Here is a 25,134-nt window from a genome sequence, read left to right as displayed (position 1 = left end):
GGATCAGAGAAACGTGATGTGTTACTTAAGATAGTCAAATCCGCAGGCATTGATAGCATAGGGGACTCTGACTGTGGTTAGCGATAAAATATCATAGCTGATCCTTGTATCCAGGAACAGTGTATCAGATTGTGTACTTGAGCCACAAGATGGATCTAAACACATAATCTAGGATGATACTTCATTGCGTTTCTGAGAGAATGTTTCGTTATCAAAGTTTTTGTCGTAAGTGAGATATGGAAAAGTTGTATTTCCCTGTTAAGAGGACCTTAAAATACCCTGTTTTGTAAAGAGTTTTGATGTTTTATCCAATACTTTACCATAATCCAAAACCACTTAAGTGTTACGTGTTTGTTTATCTTCAGTGCTACTTGTGAAACTCTTACTCTGGACAAATTAGTTACTAATTGCATGCAGTAGCGCCTTGCTCTTGCACCTTTCATCAGCTCAAAAGAGGTTTAGGTCATCTTGGAAGCTTTGGAAATGTAATTTAAGCCCTTTGTTTTTATCAGTGGGTATAAGTAAGTATTCACATCTTAGGTGTACTCTTTTATAAATTGTGGTGCTCCCTAATCTTGTTCCCTGAGAAGAAGCTGAAGCTGTGTACAGTTGTGTAGCAGACATGTGAATCCGTTGGAGAGAGTGGAGAAGTGATTTACAAGAATGGTCCCAGAATCAAGAAGCTTTAGTTATGAGGATAGAATGAAGAAGTTATGATCCTTCTTGGAGAGAAGAATGCTGAGAGGAGATTTGATTGAGATTTTCAAATTCATGAGTGGGCTGGATAGAGTTGGTAGGGAGAAGCTGTTCCTGTTTGTAAAAGAACAGTGAACTCAAGGGCATTGATTTTAAAATGATAACAAACAAAGCCAGGATGATGTTAGGAAAAACCTTTTTTACGCAGTGAGTAGTTAGGATATGGTGTACTCTACCCTGGAAATGTGGGGAAACAGGTTCAAATGAGGCATTCAAGAGGGCAGTGGATAATTTGGATATAAATAGTGTGCAAGGATATAGGTAAAAGGCAGAAGATTGGCACGTGGCAGAAAACCAGTGCAGCATGATGGGCCAAATAACTTATTTGGGCCAAATAGCCTATTTTTGCATGATAACAATTCTGTGTTGCACAGAACGATACAGCACAGGAACGAGCCCTTTGGCCCACAATGTTGTGCCGAACATGCCGCCAAATTAAACTAATCCCTTTTGCCTGCCCTTGATTCATATCCCTCTATTTCTTGCATATTCATGTGCTTATTCAAAAGCCCCTTAACTGCCCTATTCTATCTGCCTTCACCACCACCCCAGCAGCACGTTCCAGATTCCTACCACACTGTCAAAAAAAAACTTGCCCTTCACACCACCTCTGAATGTTTCCCCTCTCATCTTAAATGTATGCCCTCTAGTATTCGACATTTCAACTCTGAGAAAAAGATTTTATAGACTTCTATCAAGTCTCCCCTCAGCCCTAGCATTTAAGAAAAAACAATCCATGTTTTTCTAGCTTCTACTTATGGCATATATCCTCTAATCCTGGCAGCATCCTGGTGAACCTCTTCTTCACCCTCTCCAAAGCCTCCACTTCCTTCCGTTAATGTAGTGACCAGAAAATTGACACAATACTGTGGCCTAAACAAGGTCTTATAAAGCTGCAACATGAATCCTGACTCTTGTACTCAATTCCCCAACCAGTAAAGGCAAGCATGCCATACATCATCTTTACCACCCTATTTACTTGCATGGCCAATTTCAGGGAGCTTTGGACTTGAACCTCAAGGTGCCTCTGTGCATCAATGCTGTTCAGGGTCCTACCATTAACTGTAAACTTTTCTATTGATTTTTGGTTCAGTAAATTTGCATGAATGGAGTATCACTTCACTAATATATAGATATTGATAAAATGCCAGTATAAAACCCTAAAACTGTTTAAAAGTAGTTGGTGTCTCATGATGTGGGGAAAAACAAGTCTGATTTAAGTGACTGTAAATCTTTTGTTATTTTATCATGTACAGGCAGACACTTGTGTCCCACGACTCAATGAAGGTGATCAAGTTGTACTGATCAATGGTAGAGATATATCTGACTATACTCATGACCAGGTTGTCATGTTCATCAAAGCCAGCTGCGAGATTCACTCTGAAGAATTAATATTACTAGTTCGACCCAACGGTACGTATCGGTCTTTATAAGAGGCAATAATGCTTTATAAGTGACTTCAATATTATTAAAACTCAAACTTTTTGCATCCAACTTGTTTGATTGAGTTACCTAAACAGACTTTCCTGAGTGTTTTTCAACTCATTATATAATTGCATAAATTTGTTTTGTCTCCAGCTGTTTATGACGTTGTAGAAGAGAAGGTAGAAAGTGAGCCCGATTTTCAGTACATTCCAGAGAAATCTCCTCTGGATGTAATCCATCAGGATGATGATGCCTTAAGAGAATCAATGTTACATTTGCGGGAGAGTCTGGAGACAGGAACTATTCTTGCACAATTTGATGTAAGCATTTTTTTAACTTCATGAAATTATATAGTTTTGTCATCGTATGGCCAAGTATCATCCTGCAGGCTTGCTTTTTTTAAAATTCATTTCTGGGATGTTGTGAACATCAGCTTTTATTGTCATGGAGAAGATGGTGAGCTTCCTTTGTGAACTGCTGCAATCCATTAGCCGTAAGGTCGCCCACAGTGCTGTTAGTAAGACAGTTCCAAGAATTTGATCCAACAATGAAGAAGGAAAGGCAATGTAGTTCCATGTCAGGATGTTGTGTGGAAAGTTGAGGCTATTTTTGTTCCCTTGCTCTTGCTGCCCTTGCACTTCTCCAAAGTAGGGATTGTGGATTGGAAAATACTAACAAAGATGTTTTAACGATTTATTGCACCTTGTAGATGATATGCACTTCAGTCATGATGTGTTGGTAAAGGAGAAAGTGAATGCTTGAAGTGGGGAAATAGGATGCCAGTCCTGGTTGGTTTCAAACTCTTCAATTTTGTTGGAGTTGTTCATTTTGAACTATTCCATCACTTGTACCTTGTGGATAGTGGAAGTACAGCGTAGAACAGTGCAGCACAGGAATGGGCCCTTCAGCCCAAGATGTTCTGCCAAATATGATGCCAAATGGAACTAATCCTTTCTGCCTGCCCTTGGTCCATTTCCCTCCATTCCTTGCATATTCACGTGTTCATCTAAAAAATTTTTTAAATGCTCTTATGTGCCTCAACCACCACCCCAGGCAGTGCATTCCAGATATCTACTACTCTCTGTATAATAAACTTGCCCCTCACGTTTTGTTTGAACTTTCACCCCTCACCTTAAATGCATGCCCCCTAGGATTAGACATTCCAACTCTTGGAAAAAGATTCTGGCTGTCAACTCTGCATATGCACCTCATAATTTTATCAAGTTCTATCAAGTCTCCCCTTAGCTTCCACCACTCAGGACAAAGCAACCCGAGTTTTTCTAGTCTTTCCTTATAGCTCATACCCTGTAATCCAGACAGCATTCTGGTAAATCTCTTCTGCCCCCTTTCCAAAGACTCCACATCCTTTCTGTAATATGACAACCAGAACTGAATGCAATTTTCTGCGTGGCCTAAGTCTTATGAAGCTGCAGCAATACGTCCTGACTCTTGAACTCAGTTCCCCAACCAGTAAAGGCAAGCCTGCCTTACACGTTCTTTATCACCCTATTCACACGTGTGTCTCGTCTGCAAGCTTAGTAACCCATAGTCAAGTCATTTTTATATAAATATCTCAAACAGCAGAGGTCTCAGTACAGATCTGTGCAGGACACCATTACTCTCAGACCTCCAGCCAGAAAAACACCCTTCCACCACTACCCACTATCTTCTGACAAGCCAATTCTGAATCCACGTGGCCAAATCACCATAGATCCCATGCATCTGGATGAGCCTACCTTGAGGGACCTTGTCGAAAATCTTAGAAAAATCCATGTAAACAACATCCACTGCTGTACCCTCATTGATTGAATTTTTTGAGGAGGTGATAAATGCAATCAAGTTGGTAAGACAAGACCCCTACCCCACTCGTAGCCATGCTGACTGTCCTAATTAGGCCATGCATTTCCAAATGTGCGTTAATCCTTTCCCTAAGAATTCTTTCCAGTAGCTTCCCAACCAGCGATGAGACTGACCAGTCTATAGTTTCCTGGATTATCCCTATTTCCTTTCTTGAACAGAGGAGCAACATCAGCTATTTGCCAGTCCTCTGGGACCTCTACAGTGACTAACTAGGATGTGAAGATCTTGATTAAGGCCCCAGCAATCTTCTCTCTTGCCCCTCTCAGTAACCTGGGTAGATGCCATGGTACTTTGTTGAAATGGGTTACTTACTGCAAAATTCTTAGCCTATGGTTTGCTCAGTTGTTAATAATACTTAATGGGTTTTGTGCAATGTCCTTAATATGTCATTGAGAATGTAACACTTTATTTCCTGATCAATAGCAGTCCGTGGTGCCTATTATTATACAAGTCCTATGATAGCCAAGACGTACATGCACTCATTGTCATAGATTGACACACAATGAAAGAAAGTCATTCAGTCCATCATGTCTTTGGTAATACTATCCAATTCATACCATTGTCTTAATCTGCCCCTGGCCATGTTTTTGTTTCTCCTTCCAGCCATTATTCAATTTTTCCTTGAATGTTAACATTGAATATGTCTGCTCAGTTCCTTCAGGCAATGGCATTCCACCCCATCACAACACACTGTTTTAAAGAAAAAAAAAATTTCCTCAAGTCATCTCCTCTCATTTTGCTATTGACTTGAAATTTGTCTATGCTTACTGCCACTAGAAAAATAATCTTTATATTCCATCAAAAATATTAATAGTTGGGAACCTATATCAAAATCTGCTCCCTCGTCTAACCTCTCCTCAAATCCCTTCCTGCTCAAAGGAGCTTCTCAAGATTTTTTTTTATGAGTTTTGTTTTAAATTGTGGAGACATTTTAGTGGATGGATTTAAAATTGACCAGGTTATGTTTCTCCAAGTAAAGAGCATGAGAATTTCTATTATTTGGTCAAATATAGATGATAGATATGCTAAGTAAGTCTATGATTTACAACAGTACAATATTCTTATGATGAATAAGTTGTGTTCTATTTTAAACGGAGGTGGAACCAATATATGTGACATTTATGAATGATCTTCAATGATTAAGATAATTCATTAAAGGCAGTCGAAACAAATGATCGAATAGGAAAATAACCTAATCAGAATGTAGCTAAATCCCTGAAAAGGGACATAGTTGTGTCACAAAAGATTACCAAGGTGGAAAATTAGTAAAAGCATGGTAACAGATGTTGCAAATGGTATCCTCATGTGACCATTATCAGGGTTGGCTAGAAGTGAAAGTAAAATTCCAGCTTCCTGTTTCTTTTGAAGTGAAATGTCTGTTCAGCCCTTTAATAGTGTTTCTATTCAGATTATCATAATGGGATGTGGATAAACTTTAGTTCATTTGTTTTCGCATGTTGTCCTGAGCATCATGAAAATTTCTGCAGTAACTATTACATGAGTGTATTATAATATGGTTTTTGTAACCTTGCAATTAAAAATACTATTTGCTGTTTAGTTATTGAAGTTGTTAAAAAGTTAGTGTGGTCTGTTTTAATGAATTTGAATTTTGCTAATCTGTGTCACATTAAGTCAGTATTATGAAATTATCTGTGAAGAGCCTCATCCCTGTCTAGTAAATTGCTTCTGAACATGTAACTCCAGAATTTGTTAGGATTATGTAGAAATAGTTTCGACAGCACGAAGAAAACTATGCTTGGAATATTTGGCCATTTGTGATGGTGAACAAATTAGGTTCAATTGTAACAGACTTGTTAAAAAAAATCAAATTAATTTGAGAAATTGCCTCCTTGTTAATTGTATTTTGTGGGTTTATATATAAGAAACTTCAATTTTGACAAAACTACTGACATGCCACTTCAATGCCACAGGGCTAGAAAACAAGCTCATGGCATGATCCCTTTGTGCAGCATGTACCTAGTTCTGAATTAAAATTATTTTAGTGTTCTGAATGCCCTTTAGCATACCAGATTCTTGTGCGTGCCTATATTGGCCTGTTGTAAACTGTAGTAGTGGCGGCATAGGGGCAAGTTACAGTTAGAAAATGGGTGAAACCCTGTTCTTGGTTCTGTGTTGCTATTTCACTTATATCAATGGTTGTTAAAGAAGAAAATAGTTATGTAGTGACTTATGTACCTAATTAATTTTTATTCTTGGATTGGAATTATTCTTCCACATTAACAAATGGAGCATCCACAGTAGCAGTGTCTCACCAATTGCAGCAAAGTCAATAACCACTAATCTCAGAAGGCAATGGCTAAACACCAAGAGAATCCTCTTCGCATTGTACCAGCGGATCTTTAACATTGATCGAGACAGGTAGACAGTAATTTCTCATTCACAAATGATCACCTTAGAAATGCAGCACTTCGTAAAGGTTCCTTAGGTGGAATCTTCCAAACCTATGACCTCTGCTGTCAAGAAAGATAATTGCAGCAGATACATGGGAAAACCAAAACTTGCAAAGTTCGCTGCTAAGCTGCATATCATCCTGTCAGATAACCATACAGTTTAGGAGCAGAAGTAAGCTATTCAGTCTTACAAGCCCACTCTCTCTCTTTCACACTTGATGTGTTTGTGTTCTAAATTCTATATTCCTATCGAACCCTGGAAACCTGAGATTCTGTTGCCAAACAGCAATCAATCTGCTTTTGTCTTAAAATATTCAGTGACTCCACCTCTCCAGCTTCTGAGGCAAAGTGCTCCAAAGTTGCACAAACCTCCAGTAGAAAGCTTTGTTACTCATCTCATCCACAGGAGCAGCGTCCTTGCCAATGTCCACTTTGTCAAGACTATTCAGGAGCTATATACATGATTTAAGTCACATCTCACTCTTCTGAACTCAAGTGAAAACAAGACCAGTCTGTCTAGTTTTCCTTATAAAACAATCCACTCATTCCAGTAATCCACATAGTAAAACTTCTCTGAAATGCCATCAATACATTTATGTTCTTATTTACATTGAGTCCAAAACAGCACACAGTATTTGAGATTTGAAATATAATTTCATTATTTTCCTGTTCGATTTCACTTGTAATAAAGGCTGACATTCTATTAGTCTCCTAGTTAATGCCATACCTGCTCACTAATCTTTTGCAGCTCGTCTGTTGGAATACCTAGAATCCTCTGCATCTTCGAATTCTGTGGTCATTCTCTATACGAATAACATTCTGCATTTTTTATTCTTCCTATGCAAATGAACAACTCCACATTTTCACATTTACTCCATCTGCCAGCTATTTATCTGCTCACAACATATATATTAGCCTGTATCCTTGTTATGTCATACTAGTGACCATTTCCTATTTCTCTTTGTGTCATTTATAAACTTAGCTACCATGTCTTCAATCCCCTCCAAGGTTTGGATTTAAATTGTAAAACATTGAGACTGCAGCACAGATATCTGTGATGCCTTCTTGTCATTTCCTGCCAACCTGAAAAGTTCTATTTACCATGCTATTTATTTTCTGCTTGCTAGCCAATTTTCTATCCATGCTTGTATGTTATCCCAACACTATAAACACCTACTTTGCAGATTCACATTTGATATGGGACTTGGTCAAATGAGTTCTGGAAATCCAAGTACAGTATGTCAAGGGGGTGATCTTTTATCCACAGAGCAAGTTACTTTTCAAAGAATTCCTATCAATTGGTTAGGCAGGAAAGCCAAACTGACTTTCTCAATTGCCATCAGTTTTGATAGTAGCTCAGTTGTGCCCTAAATGGTCAATTCCATCGCCTTCCCCACAGCCATGTCAAGGTAACTTGGACAGTTTTCTGTTTTCTGTCTCCCTCCTCCTTGAAAAGTGGCATTCTGTTTGCTACTTTTCATTCTGATGGGATCTTTGCAGAACCTAATACACTTTGAAGAGTTAACACCAATTTATCTCCACACAGTTGGCCATCACTTCAAGACTTTAGGTTGAAATCTATCAGGATCCAGGGTCTTATAACTTGTAGTTTCATCAATTTGTTCAGTATCATTCCCTCGTAATTATAACTTCACCAAATTTCTTGTGTTTAACCTCTAGATTTACAGTTATAACTAGAATAATGTTTTTCTTCTGTATTGAAGACACAAGCAAAATATTTATCCATAACTTCCACCATTCCTTTATCCGCTATTAACTCCCATTCTCACTCTACAGAGGGCCAACAGTCACTTCACTTCTTCTCTACTTTCTTAGGTACCCTTGCTAGTTGTTCTTATGTTCTAGCTAGCTTTCTCTCTTGCTCTAATTTATTAATAGTGGTTAACATTTGAATCATTCTTTGCTGCTCTTTGAATTCTGACCAGTCCTCAGACTTGTTTGTTCATCGAATCATAGAATCCCTTCAGTGCAGAAAGAGACCATTCAGCCCATTGAGTCCACACCAACTAACCGAAGAGCATCCAACCCAGACCCAATCTCTCACCCTATCCTTGTATCCTTGCATTTACTATGGTTAATTCACCTAGCCCCTATATCTTTGGACTGTAGGAGGAAACCAGAGCACCTGGCAGAAACCCACACAGACACTGGGAACACCGGCAAACTCCACACAGACAATTGTCCAAGGGTGGAATTGTCCCTGGTGCTGTGAGGCAGCAGTGCCAACCACAGAGCCACTGTGCTGTCAAAACTTGCACAATTTACCTGAAGTTTGAAAGTCTCCTTAACTACTTCAATTAAGTGTGGGGATGATGGGTTCTCCACTTGGAAATGAGTCAAGTAAGTAATGCATTTTTGAACAGTGAAGCTGAGAGAAATTGCAGGATAGTATGTGCAAATAGCTAACTGTAGAATTAGTTACTAGCTCCATAATTGTTGAATCAGAATGGTTGAAGATGAATAAAACAGACTTTGATCATTCTCAGTCAATTCCTGTATAATGTTTGTTGAAGATTAAACAATCCTTTTATTTCCTTTACAGCAACTGTATAGAAAAAAGCCTGGAATGACAATGTCATGTGCCAAGTTACCTCTCAACATTTCCAAAAACAGATATAGAGATATCTCACCTTGTAAGTATAATGTGTTTTAAATTTCATTTAATTACATCTTTGCGACTGAGGAATTTATAATCAGCAAGATATTGCAACAGAGAAGTCTTTCTGTATTGGGATTATGACACGATCTGTGTTTATTTTATAATTCCCAAGGAAAACATAAAGTCCTCTGTTCTGAACCATGTCTGTAAACCTCTTAAAATCCTGTAGAATTTCTAATCCCAACATGTTTATGCAAGGGAAATGCATTCTAAGTCCAATAGTACTAAAATGTCATGTACGTAATTGTACATACTTCTATTGACTAAAGATACAATAGATCATTTGTCATGTGAAATGTTATTACATGTGAAAGAACAGTGCTGTTTTCCACAATTTAATTCTTGTGCTGAATTAGTGTTTCATAGGGTACATCTAAATTTAGAAAAAAAAGGCACTATCTCTTGTGATGACTCCTGATTCTATAATTTTTGAACAATGGACATTCATGAATTGTATGAAGGGACTAAAAGTATGGTTGAAATTGTAGGTAACGCATTTTAAACAAAGGAGCAGTAATGGGCCATTCAGCCCTGCAAGCCTGCTCTGGCATTCTAGATCATGGCTGATAGTATGTTCATGTTCCCCTGCAATCCGCATGTCATTGATGTCATTAGTAATTGCAAATCCATCATTGTTTCTTGGGAACTAATTTATTGGCTGAGCTTCCATAGCCATCTGAAGTAGAGAGTTACGAAGATACACCACCCCCTGAGTGAAGATGTTCCTCATCTTTTTTTTAACTCACACTTGGGGCTTGGGTGTCACTAGCTGGCCAGCATTTATTACCCATTCCTAGTTACCCTTGAGAAAATTGTGTGAGCTGCTTTTTTGAATTGCTGCAGTCCCTTAGTCAATATCTAGTGCTTTAATATCACATGAAATGAATTAAATTTGCTGAAGACTGACATCTGTGATGCTCAGATTATCGAAAGGAGGCTGAAATTGGTCATGCACTTGTCTTTTGTGGCTGAAGGTAAATGCAAATACTGCCTTTTTTTTGCACTGTATCGCCCATTAATGAGGATGGGGGTATTAGTGGAGTCTCCTTCAATGAGTTGTTTAATTGACCATTATCATTCCACACTGAATTTAGTAGGACTGTAGAACTTAGATTTGATTCATTACTTATGGGATTGCTTAGCCTTGTCGATTGCATGCTGTTTCTGGTGTTTGCCATAAAAGTTGTCCTGTGTTGTAGCTTCACCAAGTGGAAAGCTTATTTTTAGGTATGTCGGATCCTACTCCTGGCATGGAGTCCTGTACTCTTCATTGAACTAAACTTGATTTCCTACCTTGATGGTAATGGTAGATTGGGGGAATATGCCAGATCATGCATTATCCAAGGATCAGTGTTGGGATCTTTGCTATTTGTGATATATATAAATCATTTAGACTTGAATGTAGGAGGGTTGAACAGTAACTTTGCAGATGATACAAAAGTTGGTGGTGTGGTAAATAGTGAGAAGGGTAGCCTTAGATTACATGAGGATATAGATGGCTGATCAAATGAGCTGATCGGTGGCAAATGGAACTTTATCTAGATAAATGTGAGCTGATGCACCTGGGCAGGACAAACAAGATAAGAGAATACACGATGAATGGTAGAACTCTGGCATCACCTCGGATCAGAGGGACCTTAAGGTAGTGAGACAAGTAGATAAAGTGGTTAAGAAGGCATATGGGATACTTGCTTTTATTAGCCAAGGGTGGTGTTTAAAAACAGGGCGGTGATGCTGAAACTGTATAAAACATTGGTTAGGCCAAAACTACAGTATTGCATACAGTTCTGGAATCCACATAATAGAAGGGATTTGCTTGCATTGGGGAGGGTGCAGTTGGGCTTTATCAGCATGTTGCCTGGGTTGGAAAGTTTTAATTGTGAAGAAAAATCAGATAAGACTTGAATTTATTTTACTTCAAGCAGAGGAGACTGACGGGGTAGTACGTAATTGAGATGTATAAAATTTCGGGGGGTATAGACAGGGTAGATAGGAAGGAACTTTTTCCTTAGGTGAAAAATGGGATTTTCCAATCAATGGTTGGGGACAGAGATTTAAGGTAGGAGGCAGGAGATTTGGAAGGGATGAGACAGAGTTTTTTTCTCATACATGGTGATAGGAATCTGGAAATCTTTGTCTATAAGGGTAGTGGAGGCAAAAACCCTCGTAACATTTCAGAAGTATTTAGATGTGCACTTCTGATGCCAGGGCATGCAAAGCTGTAGGCCAAGTGCTGGAAAATACAATTAAAATAGTAAAGTGATTTTTTTTTTCAATGTCTGGAGCAGACTTGACTAAACTGTACTGTCTGATATCACTGGACTTGTTTAATACAAGAATGCTCCAATTTAAGAAGATGATGCATTTCTGGAAACCACTGCATACTTAAAAGTTTCAGTTTTAAGTTTTTCATTGTTATGTGTATGTCACAGTAAGAATTCCCAACCCAAGACTTACAGTTCTAATATGTAACATAAATGAAATCAATAGAACAATATATTTTCCATAATGCATTGTCATTAGGTGGATTGGCCATGCTAAATTGCCCATAGTATTCAGGGATGTGTAGGTTAGTGCATTATTCAGGGAAAAATATGAGACAACAGGTCTGAGTGCATTACTCTTCGAAAGGTTGGTGTGGACTTGTTGGGCTGAAGGGCCTGTTTCCACACTGTAGGGATTCTTTAAAAAAAAATTACAAAGATGTTGCCAAGATTGGAGGGTTTCAACTATAGGAAGAGGCTGAATACACTGGGATATTTTCCCTGGAGCGTCAGAGGCTGAAGAGTGAGCTTATAGAGGTTTATAAAACCATGAAGGGCGTGTAAAAGGTGAATAGTCAAGGTCTTTCTCGCAGAGTAGACGGATGCAAAACTAGAGGACATAGGCTTAAGGTCAGAGGTGAAAGATTTAAAAGGGACCTGAAAGCAACTTTTTCATGCAGAGGGTGCTGCATGTATGGAACAGGCAACAAGAGGTGGTGATGGAGGCAGGTACATTTACAACATTTAAAGGCATTTGGTAGGGGGCATAAGTAGGAAGTGATTTGAGGGATATGGGCCAAATGCTGTCAAATGGGATGACATCAGTTTAGGATATCTGGTCAATGTGGACAAGTTGGACCGAAAGGTCTATTTCTGTGCCTTATAACTCTATACATTTACGTACTGTAGGTTGACCCACAATGCCCTTAGAGCCTTAGGGTTTTGACCCAGTGACAGTGAGGGAACAGAGATATTTCCAACTCAAGGTGGTGAGTGGCTTGGGCGGGGAGGGATCTTGCAAGTGATGGTGTTCCCATGTATCTGCTGCCTTTGTCTTTCTAGCTGGAAGTTATTGTAGGTATGGAAAGTACTATCTAAAGATTTTTGGTGAATTTCTGCAATGTATCTAGTAAATAGTACACCACTGAGGGACAGGATGTACATGTATTTGGAAAGGCATTGACTGATTAGGGACAGTCAACATGGCTTTGTGCGTAGGAAATCATGTCCCACAAACTTGATTGGTTTTTTGAAGAAGTAACAAAGAAGATTGATGAGGGCAGAGCAGTAGATGTGATCTGTATGGACTTCAGTAAGGCATTCGACAAAGTTCCCATGGGAGACTGATTAGCAAGGTAAGATCTCATGGAATAAAGGGAGAACTGGCCATTTGGATACAGAACTGGCTCAAAGGTAGAAGACAGAGGGTGGTGGTGGAGGGTTGTGTCCAGTGGAGTGCGACAAGGATCGGTGCTGGGTCCTCTACTTTTTGACATTTACATAAATGATTTGGATGCAAGCATAAGAAATATAGTTCGTAAGTTTGCAGATGACACCAAAATTGGAGGTGTAGTGGACAGCGAAGAGGGTTACCTCAGATTACAACAGGATCTGGACCAGATGGGCCAATGGGCTGAGAAGTGGCGAATGGAGTTTAATTATATAAATGCGAGGTGCTGTATTTTGGGAAAGAAAATCTTAGCAGGACTTATACACTTAATGGTAAGGTCCTCGGGAGTATTGCTTAACACTTGGAGTGCAGGTTCATAGCTCCATGAAAGTGGAGTTGGAGGTAGATAGGATAGTGAAGGCGGCATTTGGCATGCTTTCCTTTATTGGTCAGAGTATTGAGTACAGGAGTTGTGAGGTCATGGCTGTACAGGACATTGGTTAGGCCACTGTTGGAATATTGCGTGCAATTCTGGTCTCCTTCCCATCGGAAAGATGTTGTGAAACTTGAAAGGGTTCACAAAAGATTTACAAGGATGTTGCCAGGGTTGGAGGATTTGAGCTATAGGGAGAGGCTGAACAGGCTGGGGCTGTTTTCCCTGGAGCGTCAGAGGCTAAGGGGTGACCTTACAGAGATTTACAAAATTATGAGGGGCATGGATAGGATAAAAAGACACAGTCTTTTCCCTGGGATCGGGGAGTCCAGAACTAGAGGGCATAGGTTTAGGGTGAGTGGGGAAAGATATAAAAGAGACCTAAGGGGCAACTTTTTCATGCAGAGGGTGGTACGTGTATGGATTGAGCTGCAAGAGGATATAGTGGAGGCTGATACAATTGCAACATTTAAGAGGCATTTGGATGGGTATGTGGATAGGAAGGGTTCTGAGGGGTATGGGCCGGGTGCTGGCAGGTGGGATTAGATTGGATTGGGATATCTGGTCGGCGTGGGCAGGTTGGACCGAAGCATCTGTTTCCATGATGTCCATCTCTATGACTCTATGACTATGATACTGCTGTAATTGAGTGTTGATAGTAGAGAGAGTGGATACTTGTGGATGTGGGCTCCTTTTACTTGGATGGTAAACCCCCCCCCCCAAGGATGTTGATAGTGGGGATTCAGTGATGATAACACCATCAAATGACAAGGGGCCATTTTGTCTCATTGGTCATGATCATTGTGTGGCATTTGTTTGGCGTGAATAGTTTTTGCCACTTGTCTGTCCAAACCTGGCTGTTGTCCAGATCTGGTTGCATTTAAACGTAGACTGCTGCAGTATCAGTGGAGTCACAAGTTGTACTGAATGTTGTGAAATAATTGGCAAACTTCCCCTCTTCTGATGGAGAGAAATTCTTTGAAAAAGCAGTTGATGGTTGAGTCTGCAACAGTACCCTGAGGAACTCCTGTCGAGATGTCCTGGAGCGGCATGTCTTGAAATTGCAGATTGTGCTTGGTTGCAATTCTGCTGTTATTGATGGCCCACAGTATCTCATGGATGCCCACTCATGAGTTGCTAGATTTGTTCAGTGTCTGTCCCATTGAATATTGTGATACTGCCACACAAACATGATACAGGATATTCTAAATATGAAGGTGGGACATTGTCTCCACTCTTGTGCAATGGCCACTCTAACTGATACTGTCATGACAGATGCATTTGTAGTCTGCAGATTGGTAAGGATGAAGTCAACTCTGTTTTTCTCTCGGTTCCCTCACTACCTGATACAGACCCAGTCTAGCAGCTACGTCCTTTAGTTTGCCTGACTAGCTCCATCAGTCGTGCTGCTACTGACCCGTTCTTGGTGATGGATATTGAAATCCCCCATCCAAAGTACATTTTGTAACCTCAGTACTTCGTCCAAGTGTTGTTCAGCATGGAAGAGTGCTGATTCATCAGCTTAGGACAGTATGTGATAATCAGCAGGAAACTTACTTGTCCATGTCTAATCTGAAACCATGAGACCTCATTGATTTCGGAGTCAATGTTGAGGATCCCCAACAAAACTCTCTTCCAACTGTGTACCAGTGTGCTGCCACCTTTCCAGGGTCTGTCCTAACATCCAGGGATGGTTATGGTGTTATCTGGGACATTTTTCTGTAAGCTATAATTCCATGAGGCGGTTGCTTGACTAGCTTGTGAGACAGGAGAAAGTGAGGACTAGAGATGCTGGAAGTCAGTGTGTTGCTGGGAAAGCACAGCAGATCAGGCAGCATCCAAGGAGCAAGAGAATCGACGATTTGGGCATAAGCCCTTCATCAAGAATAAGGCTTGTGGGCCAGGCTGAGAGATAAATGGGAGGTGGTTTTGGTGTGGGTAACTGAGAAAGTGATAGGTGGATGAAGGTGAGGGAGTAGGTGACAGACCTAGCCTGTGAGACAGCTCTCCAAATTTTGCACTTGCCTATAGATGATAGTAGGAAGGACGTTGTAGGGTTGACAGGACTGTTTCTACCTTTGTCTTATCCAGTGCCTTGGTCGATGCCAGATGGTTTGTTCAGCTTCATTTCTTTATTGAGATTTCAGTGATTAATAAAGCTGAGTGGCTTGCTCAGCTATTTCAGAGGGTATTTGAAAGTCAACTACATTGCTGTACGTCTGGAATCAATGTATGCCAGACCTCCTGTATAGACCCCCTTCATTTGATCCCATAATCGTTTTTTTCTGAGCTAGTTCAATATTAAGATCTGTTTGATGTAGTGAAGTTTATTGCAATGTGATTTGAAGAATGTGATGAAATGCTTCAGTGCCTTTATTTTGTTCTGTACGATGTTGTACATCCTTACATTGCTAGTCAAAGTTGAGAAATAAAAAATGCAAAAACCATAATTCTGTGTTTTTACTTATATAGATCGTACCTGTATCTTTTGTTCTCATGCACTTTTTGCCTATTGTAACATGTAACTCTTCTGGTCTATGACAAAACCTGATATTTCCCAACAACAATGTTTAATTTTTTTCCTGTATATGATGTAAAAGTTCCTATTATATGAATTTACCAACCTCTCTACTTTTCTTACAGATGATGCAACACGGGTTATTCTAAAGGGTACAGATGACTACATTAATGCAAATTATATTAATGTGAGTAGAACAATATGCATTTGCAGTCGTACGCCATGTAACATTCAGGTCCTGTTGAGAAATATATCGGTATTTTGTAATTGTCCACTTAGTGCAAGAATAGCAAAATGTCTCCGATATTCTCTGACGCGAATGTGAAGTTATGTATCATTATTGTTTTGAATTTGTAATTACACTTTTTAAGTTCTGACTGGTGCATTGGAGATGGTGCATGCACTTTGAAGAGTCAGGAGATGTTTTGCACAGAATCTTCAGCTTCTCACCTTCTCTTGCAGCTATAGTTTTTGTATGGTTAGTTTCAATAAGTCGATGTAGCCACTGGGTGTTGATGGGAAGTGAAGAGGGTGGCACATTGGCTCAGTGGTTAGCGCTGCTGCCTCACAGCACCAGAGACCTGGGTTTGATTCCATCCTTGGGCGACTGTCTGTGAGGAGTTTGCACGTTCTCCCCAAGTCTGTGTGGGTTTCCACTGAGTGCTCCAGTTTCCTCCCACAGTCCAAAGATGTGCAGGTTAGGTAGACTGACCATGCTAAATTGCCCATACTGTTCAGGGATGTGTAGGTTAGGTGCATTAGCCAGGGGAAACATAGGATTACAGGGCAAGGGTAGGGGAATCGGTCTGAGTGGGATGCTATTCAAAGGGCTGGTGTGGACTTGTTGGGCCGAATGGTCTGCTTCCACTCTGTATGGATTCTCAGAGGGAAAGTAGTGATGGTAATGCTGTTAAATATGTTGTGTATTGTTGGCGATGATCATTGCCTAGCACTTGAGTGACACATACATTCCCTGCTTATCAGCCCAAATTAGGATGATTTCCGAATCTTGCTTAGTACCGTCATGGAATGTTTCAGCATCTGAGGAGGCTTAAATGACTTAACATTGTAACTCATCAGTGAATATCTCCATTTCTGATTAAGAATGTTGGACTTAAAGGAATTCCAATAATATTCTGAGACCAATAGGGTTGACCTTAAACAATTTCAATCAGCAATCATCCTATGGAGTTTGTTTTAAGTTTCAAGTCAATGTATGCCAGGGCTCCATGAAGTCGCATTCAGTCGGATGCTGCCATTGCGTTAAGGTGTCAATCATCCTTGCCCCACCTCTAAAATCCATTTATTTTTCAAAGTTTGGATCAAGTCTTTCACGGGATCTGTAGACAAGTGGCCCTAGCAGAATAAAAGCTGTGCATTGAGGGTTTGGAAACTAATACAGCTATATAAATCACATTATATTGTTGTTTGCTGCATTGCTGAAATGTTTCACAGCAGACAATTTGATTTTCCCAGATAACTAGATGAATGTTTATTGCGGAGTTTGCATTTTTGAAAATGAGAAGTTCAACATTTTATGTTCTGTCTTTGATCATGTGGGAATATAGAGATACACAGCACAGAAACAGACCCCCCCAATTCAACACGTACACGCCGACCAGTTATCTCAACGTAATCTAGTCTCATTTGCCTGCATTTAGCCTATATCCCACTAAACCCTTTCTATTCATATATCCATCCAGATTCCTTTTAAATTCTTCTGGCAGCTCATTCCATACAAACCACCCTCTGCACAAAAAAGTTACCCCTTAGTTTCCTTTTAAATCTTTCCTCAGTCTCCTTAAATCTATGCCCTCTAGCTTTGGTCTCCCCTACCCCGGGGAAAAGATATCGATGACAAACCTTTTGATATTGCTGTTGCCAATTTTTTTAATGTTGCTTAATTTTATTGATCATGTGTCTCAATTTTTTTTATACTAAGATTTCTTGATGTTGATTGCCAAAATGGACCTGTTTTTCCTATCTCTGTGAGATCATAAACTAAGATGAAATGAATGGCCGATCTCATCTAAAACTACCTTGTGATCCTTCAGATATTTCCAGCTTGTCCTGTATTAAGTGTTCATTCAGAGACAGAATGGGGATTGCAAATAGCTTGTGACTAGCCAGTCATTTTACACACTTCAGGCTAAAGTTTGAAGAAACTGTTTTCTCTAAGCTCTAAACAGATCTTTGACTTTTATTCCCCAAAGTGCATCCTCAATTAAGTAATTTAGTGATTAGATTCTCATTATCGTAAAGGCCTATCAGAAAGGTACTATTGTTTCAAGCGTTGCCTTGACATATGTGAAAGGTGGATAAATGGAGACAATGACATTGTGCTACTATCATTGGAGAAGTAATCAAGAACTGCATGTAATGATCTGGAGGCATGAGTTCGAATCCTACTATGGCAGATGGTGAAATGTGAATTCAAATTTAAAAAAACTGGAATAGACAAAAAAGTTCATCTCATTGCAACCACATAACCACTGCCAGATTATTGTAAAAACCCATCTGATTCACTAATGTCCTTTAGGGATGGAAATCTGTAATCCTTGCTCACTCTAGCCTGTATGTCAATCCAGACCCACAGAAAGGTGATTTACTTTTAACTGCTCTCTGGGCAAATAGGAATGAGTAATAAATGCTGGCCTCGATAGCAATACCCTCATCTCATAAATGATTTAAAGAAAAGGTTCTAATTGAATTTCTTACCATTTCCATCCTTGCTGTTGTGGCTTTATAAATCTTGTCTGACAACAAAAGTTGTTTGAATTTGATTTGATTTATTATTGTGACATATATCAAAATACAGTGAAAGGTATTGTTTTGCATGTTATCCAGGCAAATCATATCTTACATAAGTACGTCCAGGTAATAGAATGCAGAATATAGTGTTACAGAGAAGGTGCAGAGAGAAAAATCAACTTTAATGTATGAAAGGTTTGTTGTAAGTCTTATATCTGCAGGGAGGAAGTTGTTGGTGAATCTGTTACGTGTTTTAAAGGTTCTGTATCTTCTGCCAGGTGGAAGAAAGTATAGCTGGGGTGGGAGGTGTCTTTGATTATTTTGGCTGCTTTCCCGATGCAGTGGGAAGTGTAGACAAAGTCAATGGAATTTTTCCTCAATGGTGTATTCTAAAGGTTTCCAATTGATTGATCCTGCATTTTTAATAACCACTCTTCTCTATGAGTTCATGAGCCATTCACACTCTGATGTGGAGCCTTATGTGGAGGATAGTTAGACACAAGAAATATAGTCATCACAATTACCTCAATTGTGTATAAACAGCTTAGATTTGAAATGGCTTGTATGTACATTTGTGGGAGCTCATCTTAATGTTGAAATTACTCCGTTCACTGGTAGATAGGCAGCTGGTCATTGAATTTACAACCAGGAACCAGAGGAATCTCTAGCTGTCTGAAAATAAATTATACAAATCTTTCCCACGCTTCCATTATCAAGTGCTTTGCAAATGCTAAAGTAGAGAATAAGTTAAGAAGCTGCAAAACAAATAACTCCAGAAAATAATCAAAAGTTGGCGGATGTAGAGTTTCACATGGTTTTTATTTATGCATGATTGAATTTGTATTGACAAATGTGGACTTCAGGATCATTAAATGACAATCTGATAAAGCAAAGAATTATTGTTAAGAGTTATAGCCAACTGTAATTTTTTCCCCTTTTAATTTTACAGATGGAAATTCCTTCCTCCAGTATAATAAACCGGTACATTGCTTGTCAGGGGCCTTTACCCAACACTTGTCCAGATTTTTGGCAAATGACTTGGGAGCAAGGATCCTCTCTAGTTGTTATGCTGACCACCCAAGTAGAGAGGGGCAGGGTAAGTAAAATAAATGAGAATTGTTTTTGCAATGTCTGAAAGGTATGATTTGTTGTCTTTGCATAATCTTAGCTATAATTTCTGTAGTATTTTTACAAACCATTCATTTTGACTTTGATGCCCATTAAAAAGAAGCGTTGGTAGGTTGAAATGTATAATATATAGATTATTTGTAATTTACAATACAGCGAGTTTTGAGAAGATTTGTAGCTCAGGTTGAGGTTCTCTATGTAGGTTTGCTCGCTGAGCCGGAAGGTTTGTTTTCAGATGTTTCGTCACCATACTGGGTAACATCAGTGGGCCTCTGGATGAAGCATTGGTGGCATGGCCCGCTTTCTTTTTGTGTGTTTAGGTTTCCTTGGGTTTATCAAGAAATAAAGCGAAAGAAACCTAAACACACAAAAAAAAAAGCAGGCCCGTGATGATGTTACCTAGTATGGTGAGGAAATGTCTGAAGATGAACCTTCTAGCTCACTGAACAAATCTGCGTCCAGATTTTAATACTTATTGAGAGTTGAAAGAAAAGTATCTGTTTCAATTAGATTTGATAAATCAGGATAATATTAAAAGTTAACTGCACATAAATACTGATTGCCTTTGATCATGTAGTTTTCATAAAAATCTTAATTTATTTGGTCTAGTTATGACATTTGGTAATGTACTTTCCCATAGAAAATTATTGATACACATTTTAAACAGTGTAATTATTTTTAATCAATATGTTTGAATATGTTATGACCAGTGTTTCTTCAAAGCTGCATGGGCATGTGCAGGAATTTGGATTGGCTTGTGGTTCGAAGTATTGCGCATGCCAATCGTCATGCCGACACATTGACTGACTTCCATTTTCAGAAGTCACTGCCATGTACATATCTCAGAAAAGCAAATTAGAGAGACTTCTGGTTATGATGCACCTCCACGGCAGGTGGGGCTTGAACTCAGACCTTTTACTATTATTTTCAATAAAAGTGGAATACTATGAGTTCTGGAGATCTGAAATATTAATGAAGTGCTGGAAAAACTGAGCAGATCTGTGAGCATCTTTGGAGAGCGAAACAGAGGTTGTGTTTTGAGTCTAATGCAAGTCAGATCTGACTCTTCACAGGTGCTGCCAGACCTGAGTTTCTCCAGCGCTTTGTTTTTACACCATTGGTTTAATTCTAGCTGTTATCACTGAGGTAACATCCATTTGGAATCCAGTCTCTTTTTGGAAATATTCATTCTGATTTGTTCTCTAGAATTAGCTGTGCCCCAAAGCCAGGCTGTTCCAGAACATGATCTACGTGGCAATGTGCAAGAAGCCTGCCTATGCCTCGTCCACAAAAACAGAAAAAGACAATCCAACCAATTACTACCCCATTAGTCTACTCTCCATCAACAGTTAAATTACAGACCATGGTGCTATCATGTGGCTCATACACAGCAGTAACCTGTACACTAATGCTCAGTTTGGGTTTTGCCAAAGTCACTCAGCTCATGATGTCATGGCAACTTTGATCCAAGCATGTGTAAAATAACTGAATTTGAACTGAGAGTTGCTTACCTTGACATCAAGCTAGTATTTGACTTGTGAGAGACATCAAGGAGCTGGTAAGTGCCAAGTAGCATTAACACCACACAATGCCAGGCAATTGTCATCTCCCTTTGACATTCATTTTCATTGCTATTGCTGAATCGATCAATATAAACATCCTATGCACTGTTTTCAATTTAATTTTTTTGTCTGAGTGGAGCTCCAAGGTGTATGCACAGCGGTGACTTCCAAAACCAGATGTCAATGCAGTAGTACATTAATCGACACACAGACACTCTGAGAGCTGAGCAACTTTGAGGGAACACTGACTGGGTGGTTCCTTTGGCCATAAACTAAACCGATCATTTTGTGATTACACGAGCAAGAATTATGCAATAAGTACCTCCTGATTCCCAATGCCTGTCCACATCTCCAAGGCACAAGTCAAGAGTGTGATGAAATACTGTCTACTTAATTGGATTAGTGCAGCTCCAGCAATGCCAATCTATGAACCAGGACAAAGCATTTAATATTCACTTCCTTTATTCCTTTTGGACAATGGCAACAGGTGTATACTATCTACAACATGTTGCAAAAACTCACTCCTTTGACAGCACCTTCCAAGCACATACCTCTATCAGCTGAAAGGACAAGGGTGGCATGGGAATGCCACTACCTGTAAATTTTCTTCCAATCCATACTCCATCCTGACTTGCAGCCGTGTTGACCTCCTTTCACTGTAACTTGGTCAAATATCCTGGAGCTCTCTCCCACTGTGGTCATGCTCAAACCCTACAACTGGCAATTCAAAAAGACAGCTCGCCATTACTTTCTCAAGGGCTGTTGGAGGTGGCAACAAATGTTGACCTAGCTATTGATGCCCACAACCTGTGAAATAATTATTTTATAAGCATGATCTATAATAGTACAATATTAATGTGATCATACTTGAGAAGGAACTATTTCAATCTTAGACTCTTGTAGGTTTCATACTGGAATTTGCAGCTGGTTCTTCAGTCATTTTCACTCTCATTTAATTTTTCCTTCATTGATTTTGAGTCAATGGTTTCAATTTGTTCATACTCTTTAAAATACATTTATAGGGACATCAATTTGTGATGCTCTGTCTGCTTTTGTACATGAAAAGCAACTTTAGCAGAATGTTATCAACCCCAAGTAACTTAATTTTGTTGTCCCAGCACTGTGAACCAGCTGTGTTAGTGAGAGATAAGGTTCATGCTTTTAAAGCTATCTGTAAATATTGACAACTTTATGAATTAATTTATATTTAATTTTAATTTTTAGTCTTCTGCAATATATATTTATATGCCAGAATTGGGCTGTACCAGTTCCTTCCAAATTCATCCTCCTTACCTGAAAGAAGTAAGCCTGGATTCAGTAGTCCTCATTTCCAGATCATAATGCTGTTCACAGACATGAGCAGTTTGCCCTCTTTATTTTCTATAGATGGAACTTGGAGAACATTATTGAAACTTCCTCCTACTTAGTGTCCTATGCAACCCTTCATGATATCATCAATAACAACTGATTTAACACTGACATCCAACTCATACTACCTCTTATAATCTCTAATTTATCCAATTGCTTGTCCAATATTGAGTCTTAGAAGAACAGAAAATGTGGGAAAGCCTTTGCCATCACAAACTCTGTTCTCAGCCACCTACTTTATCCAGCTCCCTGGAAGCTGAATTTTGATAGAGGTTGAAGGGATGCACTGTCACTCTCTAATCCTGCTGCTTCACTGTTCACAGCATAAAATTATAAAACCGCTAATTATGTTCATTATTAACATAAAATTTAGAATTTTTATAAATCTATCAACCCGGTTATCTTTAATAAGCAACAGCATTTGTAGTCTACTGTAGAATTACGACTTAATCAACATTACGTCTTAGTCAAACAACATAGTTAGAAATATTAAAGTTTGGACATTCATCCTTGTGATGTACCACACCTGCATCATTTATGGATGCAAGCACATGGTAACAAGGGTAAAACAAGACTTTTTTTCTGCAGATGATGACCAATTTGTTCAATAATTGTCAGCTCTTGGGAGGAAGAAAAGGATAGGGTACAAATTGTTTAACACTGCTTTATGTCAGTACTCTGGCATCCACAGACACTAACCACAGTTGGTTGTCAATGTTATCTTCAAACGTTGTTCATTCAAAATAAATCATGAGGGATACCCAAAAATAACTCCTACAGTGGATCTTCAGGCAAACATTTAGATTAGGGTTTCAGTTGCCACATTGGGCCCTCAGTCTGCTGAGACCTATCCAGCTTATCCTCTGACTGAGGATGAGCTGAATAGATGAGCTGGATAGGTCTCAGCAGGCTGTACCCCAACTGATCTCCAAACAATATTGAAAATAAGAGAAAGTGAGGACTGCAGATGCTAGAGAGTCAGAATCGAAAAGTTTGGCGCTGGAAAAGCACATGAAGGGGCTTATGTCCGAGACATCGACTCTTCTGCTTCTTGGATGCTGCCTAACCTGCTGTGCTTTCTCTACTTAGGTCAAGTGCCACCAGTATTGGCCTGAGCATTCTGAAAGTGCATCATATGGAAACTTTGAGATTGGTTGTCAATCAGAAGAGGGAAACCCCGCGTATGTTTTCAGAGAATTGACTTTAACTAACTTGGAGGTAAGTTGAATGTGCTGCGAAAGATAACTGGCAGTGTTTTCTGCTCTGTGGTTCTCGAACATACTTATCACTCTACACTTGTTCATGCAGGCCTGGTCAACTTGTGCTCTGTTGCCTAGCCTAGGTTGCTGATTGTTAAATGTTTGCGTATAGTGGTATTGGAATTAAAACTGCTACCATCCGGAGTGTTCCTGCAATAAACCTGGGAGTGTTAAGCATGCCTAAACATATTTTATCTACGTCAGTGTCTCTGGCATGGGTGAAAATTTTAATTGTAAATACTTGGGTCTTCTGAGGTCAGCCATCTGATATGGTTGTTTGTAGTAGAATAGGCAACGCATAACAGAATTTTACTTCACTGATGTCAATTGGAATGCAGCACATTTCATGCAGAAAGTTCTTATGAGCCATGGTTATTGTCTTTTATTATTATCTTAAATTTAAATTCAGGAATTTTCAATGAGTCATGTGAATCAGGAAATTTGCGAGCTTAATGCATGGTCTGTGCAATGAGTTGACCTTGTCAAGAAGCTGCAACCTATTAATTTTCTGTTTCTTTGAGGCAGTGGAATTGATCTCAGTCACTTTGGAGAAGACAAGCAAAGTGTAGTTACCATTTCTGATTGCTAAACCTGGTGTTTATTATTGATCTGTGGACATTCATTGCACTAATGCCTCACCTGTTGGCTGAAGTGAGGCAGGCCACCAATGCCAGTTACAAGGAATCAGTGCCTTAAGGCCATATGACACGAGCAGAAGTAGGGTGTTGAGCGCGTCAGATCTGTTTCCCCTCATTCAGTGAGATCATAGGTGATCTGATAATTCTCAACTCCAGTTTCTGCCTTATCCCAGAACCCTTGGTTTGTAGAAGATAGGAGTAAGCCAGTTGCTGCCTTGAGCCTGCTCCACCATTCATTCGGATTTTGGCTGATATTGAGCTCAGGAGCAAGTGAGGACTGCAGATGCTGGAGATCAGAGCTGAAAAATGTGTTGCTGGAAAAGTGCAGCAGGTCAGGCAGCATCCAAGGAGCAGGAGAATCGACGTTTCGGACATAACCCCTTCTTCAGGATATTGAGCTCAGTCCACTAATCCTGCCCTTAGCGCTACATTCTGATTACTTTAGCAAAGATGGCTATATCTACTACCTCCTTATCAACACAATATTTTCATCTCAACCACTGTCTGTGGTAATGAATTCCACAGGCTCACCACTCTGGGTAAAGAAATTTCTCCTCATTCCTAAACAGTTACCCCTTATCCTTAAAGTATGACCCCTCGTTTTTGGACTTGTCCCACCATTGGGAACATCCATCCTGGATCTCACCTGTCTAGTCCTGTTGGAATTTTTAGGTTTCCCCTCATTCTTCTA

The 25,134-nt window shown here is 39.5% G+C and overlaps 1 protein-coding gene across 2 annotated transcripts in view; it reads left to right on the top strand.

Moving 5' to 3' along the window:
• The window catches only part of ptpn4a (protein tyrosine phosphatase non-receptor type 4a), a 355,125-nt gene that overhangs the window by 304,848 nt on the left and 25,143 nt on the right, over positions 1 to 25,134 (top strand). For both annotated transcript variants that reach the window (XM_072579890.1, XM_072579891.1), the window contains exons 19-24: positions 2,013 to 2,169; positions 2,335 to 2,501; positions 9,016 to 9,106; positions 15,863 to 15,924; positions 19,438 to 19,584; positions 23,636 to 23,764. In XM_072579890.1, coding sequence (XP_072435991.1) covers positions 2,013 to 2,169; positions 2,335 to 2,501; positions 9,016 to 9,106; positions 15,863 to 15,924; positions 19,438 to 19,584; positions 23,636 to 23,764 — 753 coding nt within the window. The remainder of the gene's footprint in view (positions 1 to 2,012; positions 2,170 to 2,334; positions 2,502 to 9,015; positions 9,107 to 15,862; positions 15,925 to 19,437; positions 19,585 to 23,635; positions 23,765 to 25,134) is intronic.

The sequence above is a fragment of the Chiloscyllium punctatum genome, chromosome 10, assembly GCF_047496795.1.
Source record: "Chiloscyllium punctatum isolate Juve2018m chromosome 10, sChiPun1.3, whole genome shotgun sequence".
NCBI classification, from domain to species: Eukaryota; Metazoa; Chordata; class Chondrichthyes; order Orectolobiformes; family Hemiscylliidae; genus Chiloscyllium; species Chiloscyllium punctatum.
This window is presented reverse-complemented; position numbering and strand designations above follow the sequence as displayed.